Source organism: Odocoileus virginianus, chromosome 2 (assembly GCF_023699985.2).
Source record: "Odocoileus virginianus isolate 20LAN1187 ecotype Illinois chromosome 2, Ovbor_1.2, whole genome shotgun sequence".
Classification (NCBI taxonomy): Eukaryota; Metazoa; Chordata; class Mammalia; order Artiodactyla; family Cervidae; genus Odocoileus; species Odocoileus virginianus.
In genome coordinates, this window is record NC_069675.1 from 44424153 (window position 1) to 44432750 (window position 8598).

An 8598-nucleotide genomic window follows, 5' to 3' on the forward strand; every position below is an offset into this window, starting at 1 on the left:
CATCCATTATCCCCCAAATTCCCCTCCCGTCCAGGTTGCCCCACAAGCAGAATTCTCTGTGCTGTATCATATGTCCTTGTTGGTTATCCATTTGAAATATAACAGTGTGTACCTGTCTATCCCAAACTCCCTAACTATCCCTTCTCTCCATCCTTCCCCCTCCGCAACCACAAGTTCATTCTCTTGTGAGTCTGTGAGTCTCTTTCTGCTTTGTAAATAGCTTCATTTGTATCATTTCTCTTTAGATTCCATATATAAGGGATGTCATATGATACTGCTCCTTCTCTGTCTGACTTAACTTCACTCAGTATGACAATCTCTAGATCCATCCATGTTAATGCAAATGGCATTATTTCCTTCTTTTTAGTGGCTGGACAATATTTCATTGTATATACACACCATATCTTGTTTATCCATTCCTCTGTTGATGGATATTTAGGTTGCTTCCATGTCTTCACTATTGTATACTCCTTCAGTGAACGTTGGGATGCATGTATCCTTTTGGATCATGTTTTTATCTGGATATACACCCAGTAGTGGGATTCGGGGTCATGTGATAGCTCTATTTTTAGTTTTGAAAGGAACCTCCATACTGTAGAACAATATACTTTGAATTTTCTGTTTCATTTTGCTAAAATGTTGTCAAGATCATAAAAATGATATGTTTCAAAAATATCGCTTTGGAGGGGCAAACATCATAAAAGGATGGCCCAGCCCTGGGAGGACTTCCTGGATGCAGCAAATGTTTTCAGGCAGAGAGCAAGGCCTGCAGCCTGATGGACACTTAAGGGGCATTCAGCAAGGTCTTCAGGGGTCAAAAGATGCCATTAGCAATTTTCTTCCTGTCCACTCAGGTCATGCCCTTCATCCCAGCCTCCTGTTGAGTCATTTCCTCACACTGAAAATGTCCGTTTTGGAGGAGAACCCAGGTATGAAAATGGACTGTGAAGACTGGGAAAGAGATGAACCCCAGTGCTCTTCAGAAGGTAAGATTCTTATTTAAAAAATCCACACCAGGGTCAAAGAATAACTCCTAAAGAGGGACCTTGTGAGGTGCTGGGCCCAGACCCAGCTTCTCCCTGTTGACCTGGCCTGGTATGTGAGTTTTGAGAACTTCCTTGGAAAACGAAGTAGAAAAGAGGAATCCTTGAAGGGAGAATGAAGCTTTGCCCCATGTGTCCAGGTGCACCAGATGGTAGCTAAATCTTCATCCAAAGAGCTGGGGTGCTAAAGTCCTGATTCAACACCTCGATTTTTTTTTTTAATTTATTTATTTTTGGCTGCACTGGGCCTTCATTACTGCATGGACTTTTCTCTAGCTGCAGTGAGCAGGGGCTACTGTGTAGTTGTAGTGCATGGGCTTCTCACTGCAGTGGCTTCTCTTGTTGCAGAGCATGGGCTCTAGGGCTCTTGGGCTTCAGTAGCTGCAGCACTTGGCCACAGTAGTTGTGGTATGTGGGCTTAGTTGCTCTGCGGCATAGGGGATCTTCCCAACCTAGTGATTGAACCCATGTCTCCCATATTGGCGGGCAGGGCCATCAGGGAAGCCCCACCACCTGAATGCTTTTTGAATCCTCCAAAGGCATCTTCTTTCTCCCCACCGACTGAGGCAGAGGAGAAAAGCCACGTGATGGAAGGGGTTCTCTGAGTCTGGGTTGGAAAAGGGACCCTAGCTCAGGGCTTCTGAGTACCTGCTGGAGGAAGGCACTTGGATATCGGCTCCACAGGAACAAGAAGGGGAGGCTTTTGACCCAAATGACTGTCTAATGCACAGACCGTGAACGGAGAGGTTTGTAACACACCAGAAACCAAATCCTGGAGTTTTCAACCCACACACAGTGTTTAGTGTTGCAAAACTATGAATCAGGATGTTGGTCTGGTGGATGTGGACCTGCTAACAGTGACAACAGAGCAGTTTGGCAACAGCCCTGCTCCTGTGACACGGTGATGTGGAGGTCACCCTGCATATTCTGTCCCCAAGACAGTGGGGAGCAGACACTGGAAGGCACAGACCCCGGATACCATGGTTTCCGAATGCCAGGGAGCTTCAGACCGTGACCTTGAGACCACATCCTTGCTCAATTTCTGTCTGTTTCTGCACAAGAGGTGAAGGCATGCCTCCTGTTCCCCACACAGAGCCGGAGAGGCTTCTGGTCTGAGCCACCTCTCCCCCCAGCCTTCCACTCCCACTTCTCGGAAGCCTAGTCTGTTAGAGCTGGAGGGACAGACAGGAGGATAATGGTCAAAGTGGTGGGAGGCAGAGCTGTCTCAGATGGCGAGGAGCAGCAAAGTAAAGACAGGATGACACCTTCATACCAGAGCACAGGGTTCAGTTTTTCCTCTTCTGGAGAAGGAAATGGCAGCCCACTCCAGTATTCTTACCTGGAGAATCCTGTGGATGGAGGAGCCTGGTGGACTGCTGTCCATTGGGTTGCCCAGAGTCGGACACAACTGAGGCAACTTAGCATGCATGCATGCGTTGGAGAAGGAAATGGCAACCCATTCCAGTATTCTTGCCTGGAGAATCCCAGGGACAGAGGAGCCTGGTGGGCTGCCGTCCACGGGGTCACACGGAGTCGGACACGACTGAAGCGACTTAGCAGCAGCAGCAGGTTCTGTGTGTTCTCACTGTGCAAGAGTTGTAAGGTTTATGACCAGACACTTCATTTAGGAATTTCTCAAATGATGTTTCATGAAGGAAAATCCTCCAGATGATTCTCAGAGTAATGTGGGCAAGGTATATTGTCTCCACTGGAAGAATGCAGTGCATGTGTTTCTAATAAGTATGGGCTCTAGGAAGTTCTGCATTCAGAAACTATTTCCTTTTTTAAAAAATTGTTTAGTTTTGGCTGTGCTGGGTGTTCATTGCTGCGTGCGGGTTTTCTCCAGTTGCAGCAAGCAGGGGCTACTCTTCGTTGCCGTGTGTGGGGTTCTCACCGCGTGGCTCCTCTTGTTGCAGAGCACGGGCTCTAGAGCACATGGGCTTCAGTAGCTGTGGCGCAGGTGCTTAGCTGCTCCACAGGACACGAAGTCTTCCTGGACCAGGGATCGAATCCACGTACCCTGCCCTGACAGGCAGATTCTTATCCACAGCACCACACCAGAAGCCCCCAGAAACTATTTAATCTTCACCTCCACCATTTTGGACCAAGGAAGCTGTTTATAATGTCATCACCATTTCTCTGCTTCAGTGTTTCTCAAAACACATGCAAAAGAAGTAAGACAGTCAATGGCCCCTGATGCTCCTGAAAATTTCAATTGCCTGTGCTAACTTCCCTGTCTCTGATCCCAGACCCAGTCAGAGATGCCTTGGAGCCAGGCCCCAGCCTCACCTCCATGAATTCTGCCCATGCAGGTAAGGCCCCCGGGTGAACTGATGAGTGTGGTAAAGGGTGAGAGTGTGGATGGGGGATGAGCTGCTGGGCTCTCAGGGGAGTGGGAGAATTAGAGACTGGGGGCACCTCAGGTGCTGGGATGGAGCTGAGGCTTTATCTTCGTAGAAGCAAGTTTCAGGAGGGCCGATAACATGTATGGTGTTGATGTATGGCAGAAACCAATACAATGTTGTAAAGCAATTATCCTCTAATTAAAAATAAATAAATTTACAAAAAAAAGAAAGATGAGCCCAAGTTGGTTTCTGAGGTGCAGGTAATATGCAGCAGCTGAGGGGCACAAGAGAAGAAAGGTTTTGAGCCTGGTAGTCCCTCTGATCATGGCCAGGAGCCTGGAAACCCTTAAGTCCTTACTCACTGTGTTTATGAAAATCAGAGACATGGCCAGCAGGGGCCGCCCTGGAACCCACACCCCTGAAGGCCATGGTGGCTCCACTAAGCTAAAACTCTTCTCATAAGCTACCCTGTGAGCCTCCCATAACCCCATGAGGAAATGGTTAACATCACCAATTCCACGGGCAGAAACTAAGGAACAGTGGCAGGTTACCTGCGCCAGATGACACAAATAGTAAGTGACAGATGCTGGAATCTAAAGGTACTGCATGACTTTCCCATGTGGCACTAGTGGTAAAGAATCTGAGTGCCAATGCCGGAGACACAGATTCAATTCCTGGGTCGGGAAGATCCCCTGGAGGAGGGCTTGGCAAAGCCAGTATTCTTGCCTGAGAAATCCTATGGACAGAGGAGCCTGGTAGGCTACAGTCCATGGGGTCGCAAAGAGTCTGACACGACTGAGTGACTTTCATTTCACTTTTCAGTTTTTTCATAATGTGAGAAACACAAGTTAAGAGGATTCTACCCAAGCTTTGGTGTGAGATGACGGGGGCCCAAGGGAGGGGGTGATAGGAGGGAAACAGAAGGAAAAGAAGACTAGATTTAGGAAACACTAAAAAGGTTAGAAAAAATAAAGCACAGTATTAATGCTAGGAATGCAACTTATATAGTATGTCTGGGTCTCACCCTGGACCAATTGAATCAGAATCTCAGGGGGCTGGGGCTTGGGCATCTATGGTCTTAAAAGGTCACCCACCAGGTGATTTCTGCTGTAGAGCCAAGACTGAGAACACTGCCTTAGACAGTGACAGTCAAAGCGTGGTCCTCAGACCAGTAGCATCAACAGCCCTGAAAGGCCGAGTCTGTAGGTCTGGTTAACATTTGACACGTTGAAAGGCTGAGAGTTAATCTAGTTTAATGATTCTGAATCAACATGCATCCAAACCATGAACTCAGAATGTCCAGGGCCCAGAAATGCTGCCTAGGACATTCTAACCCGAGCAGAGCTGAGAGGCATGAATCTCATCTGATCCTACACCACTGCAGAGCCTCTTAGGGTCTTGCCTGGGCCAGTCATCTTTTCCATCAAATGTCCATGATTTGTGGGGCTCTAGGCTGGGGCTGAGGATGGTGGGTACATCAAGCAGGGGAACTGCTCCCAGGGTGCTTACAATGCTGCAGGGAGATGGGGAAAGGATACCAATACCTATGCTTCAGGGATGGGTACAAAGAGCTGTGTGGTCCAAGAGGAAGTGGGCCCCACAGAGGGGCTTAGGAGGGCTTCCTGGAGGAGGTGGCAGGAGAGCCAGCAGGAGCCTTCCCCACTCACGGGCAGAAGAAGGAGACCAGAAGGATATTCCAAGCTGAGACCAGTCAGGGGCCTTGTGCTGATTACAGAGGATGAGAACAAGACTTCAGATTTCATCACTGATTATAATTGCCTAGGGTGGATAATTATATTACACGGCCACCTGGTGTGGTGGCTACTGTGTTATCACCCTGGACATTTCACAGACACCCATCCCTGATGGTTACTGGCCCACGTGTGGGCTCCTGCCCTTCATCCTACGAGGGAGGGCTGGGTCACCTGCCCTGTCCGAGGCCCAGTAGGGAAGACTCCCTGTGCCGCACTCTAAGCAGGAATGGCCCAAATGTGTCTCTAGGAGCCAGGCCCTGGGAAGTCCCCTGGTATTCTTGTGGCAGGTCCTGACTGTTCAGGGAGGTTCCTCCAAGGCCAGGCACAAACCCTATAGCTTGGCAATATAACCTGGCAATGCCAGCTCAATCTTGTATGAAGCTGTGCCCCTGGGTCCTTCCTACCTCCACGTCTCACCTCCTGCTCTGCCACTGTCCGTGCATCAGCCCAGCAGGGGTTTGTCCCAGCCCAGGCAGTACTGGTAGTGTTAGGCCCCTGAGAAGATGCAGGAAAGAGGGTTAAGAAGAGTAATGATTCACTAGTACTGAGTGATTTCTGAAGCTGATACCTGGCTAACTCTTATTCATCTGATTAAGCATTTAAATTCTCTCAAGACCCCAGGTAGGTGCTGTTATTACCACTTCCCCTCATTTCACATATGAGGAAGTTGAGGTTTAGAGAGATTTAGTAACTTCTAAGTCCTAAAGTATGTCTTCCCTGGTGGTTCAATGGTAAACAATCCACCTGCCAATGCAGGAGGTGTGAGTTCCCTCCCTGGGTCGGGAATATCCCCTGGTGAAGAAAATGGCAACCCACTCCAGTGTTCTTGTCTGGGAATTCCCTTGGACAGTGGAGCCTGATGGGCTACAGTCCGTGGGGTGGCAAAGAGTTAGACATGACTTAATGACTAAACAAGTCCTAAAGTAGTAAGTGTCAGATCTTGGATTTGAACCCATGTGTCAGAATCAGAGCCCAGGTGCTTACATACATGCTAAATTGCTTGTTTGGAGCAAGGCAGACAGCCTGGGGTGGGAGAAATCTTGAGGGGGGGCTGTGATGGCCAAGTTCACAGGCAGGGTGGGGGGCCAGGACCATTGACCAAGGGCTAGGTGGCTCAGATGATAGAGTCTGCCTGCAATGCAGCAGACCTGGGTTTGATCCCAGGGTTGGGAGGATCCCCTGGAGAAGGGAATGGCAATCCACTCAAGTATTCTTGCTTGGAGAATTCCATGGACAGAGGAGCCTGGTGGGCTACAGTCCATGGGGTTTCAAAGAGTCAGACACAACTGAGCAGCTAACACACACACACACACACACACACACGCACACACACACACACACACATACAGGGATGGAAGGTCGAATTTTCTGTGCTCATTGTGAAATGTTCCTATCTGGTTAATTTGGTCTAGGTCCAAGAGTGAAGGCCAAGGGCCCAGAGAAATTCACCATCCATGACAGGGATCACAAAGTTTTGGTCCTGGACTCTGAGACCCTCAGAGCAGTTCCGAATAAGACCTACATACTCCCAGGTGACTCTCAGGCGTGTCGTGTTTTCTGTTCCTGCAGTCAGGGGACCGCCTTCCTGTGAGGGGCTCAGCTCAGGCTGCATCACTCCTGCAGCTCCAGACGGTCGGGAGGAGCAGGGTGAAAGGGTCCAGGAACCACTAGGATTGCTAGGAATTAGATGGCAAGTCTGTAATGATGACAAGACTTGAGGGATGTCTTTCTGGGAGGATTCTTCTTCTGAAAGAAGGACCCAGGCTGTGGAAGAAGGGACAACTTGGCCAGAGTGAATGGGGGGTGGGTGTCTTTGACCCAGAGCCAAGGGCTTCCCTGGTGGCTCAGATGGTAGAGAACCTGCCTGCAATGCGTGAGACCTGAGTTTGATCTCTGACTCAGGAAGATCCCCTAGAGGCAGGATCAGCAACCCACTCCAGTATTCTTGCCTGGAGAATCCCATGGACAGAGGAGCCTAGAAGGCTACAATCCATGGGTTTGCAGAGTCGGACACAATTGAACCACTAACAGACATGAAGGAAAGGTGTTCACATCTTTCCCAAAACCCCAGCAGGCAAGAGGGCCTCTTCCCTATGCCAAGGACCAACGCATTCCTCTATCATTTTCCAGAAACCTTCTTTGTATTAGCCTCCCGTGTGAAGTCAGTTTGTGAGAACAAAGGAAGCCCCATTCTCCTGGCTGTCTCAAAAGGCGAGCTCTGTCTCTGCTGTGACACGAAGAAAGGGCAAAGCCAGCCATCCCTGCAGCTGAAGGTGAGGGTTTCAGCCGGTTTCTTCTGCCCTCGGCCACCCAAGTGGAAAGTCAAAGTCCTCAATGCCTGTCTGGGCTGTGTTGTTCTCAGTCACTTCAGTCGTGACTGACTCTTTGAGACCCCATGGACTGTAGCCTGCCAGGGTCCTCCATCCACAGGATTCTCCAGGCAAGGATCTGGAGTGGGTTGCTATGCCTTTCTCCAGGGGATCTTTCCAAATCAGGGATCAAACCTGTGTCTCTTGTGTCTCCTGCACGGCGGGCAGATTCTTTACCCACATGCTCCACAAATTTTAATTTTGGCTAATATAACAGGAGCATCCATCTGCCTGGAAAGTATTGAGTGGAAGGATTTGCTGCAAGAGCACACACACTGAGTTTTCTCCATCCCAAAACCTGTACTGTCTAACTCATCTCTCTTACCTCCTAGAAGAAGAAACTTTCCAACCTGGCTGCCCAGAAGAAACTGACATGTCTGCCCTTCATCTTTTATCGGAATAAAGTGGGCTCTTGGAATACCTTAGAGTCGGCTGCCCACCCTGGATGGTTCGTCTGCACCTCCCACCATCCTGGGGAACCAGTTGGAATGACAAAAAGTCACGGAAGAAGGAAACACACTGAGTTTTCATTTCGGCACATCTGCAATGCTGAAATGAGCCCCAGTGAAGTCAGCGAATAAGAAACAGCCCCATCAGATGCCTTCCTGTCTTTTCTTCTCTAACTGTGTACCAATGGCAGAAGAATATGGGAACTACTCATTAACCTCTTTTCATTTCTTAATAATGTTGTAGTCATGCGTTCTGGGAAACAAACTTACTCAGAAAGACAATGCAGATAGTGGAGTGCAGTTTATCACACCAGGGGACCCGAGGCAGAGTCTCCTCTTAGCCAAGGACCCTGACCAGTTTTTGGGAAAACCTTATATGCCCTAAGTGTACGTGCACAAACCCACCTCCTCAAATTCCCTGACAATCAAAGTTAACCCGTGATTCATATGCCTTAAGCCTAGGTAGTTAACAGTGGACAATTATCAATAGGCCTGTGGTCATACTCCAATAAGCATATAGAATGTATGATTCTATTATTTTTCACAGATAATTAGGGTTTTCTTTTAGGTGATGGAGAGCCCTAGGGCTGTTCCTTCTGGGGGTCTGGTTTTCCAGTTGGTATGTGGTTTCCATAGAT

At 48.9% G+C, this 8598-nt stretch overlaps 1 protein-coding gene across 2 annotated transcripts; it reads left to right on the top strand.

Annotated features, from left to right (window-relative positions):
• The first annotated feature begins 904 nt into the window (after nucleotides 1–904).
• On the top strand, nucleotides 905–8175 carry IL37 (interleukin 37). 2 transcript variants are annotated; one of them, XM_020886023.2, is made up of 4 exons: nucleotides 905–986; nucleotides 6555–6674; nucleotides 7273–7415; nucleotides 7844–8175. In XM_020886023.2, exons 1-4 carry the CDS (start codon nucleotides 905–907, stop codon nucleotides 8090–8092), a joined length of 594 nt encoding a protein of 197 aa, XP_020741682.2. In that variant the 3' UTR covers nucleotides 8093–8175. The 2 variants fall into 2 exon arrangements, with proteins under 2 accessions (XP_020741682.2, XP_020741683.2); XM_020886024.2 differs by lacking the exon at nucleotides 6555–6674.
• The last annotated feature ends 423 nt before the right edge of the window (nucleotides 8176–8598 follow it).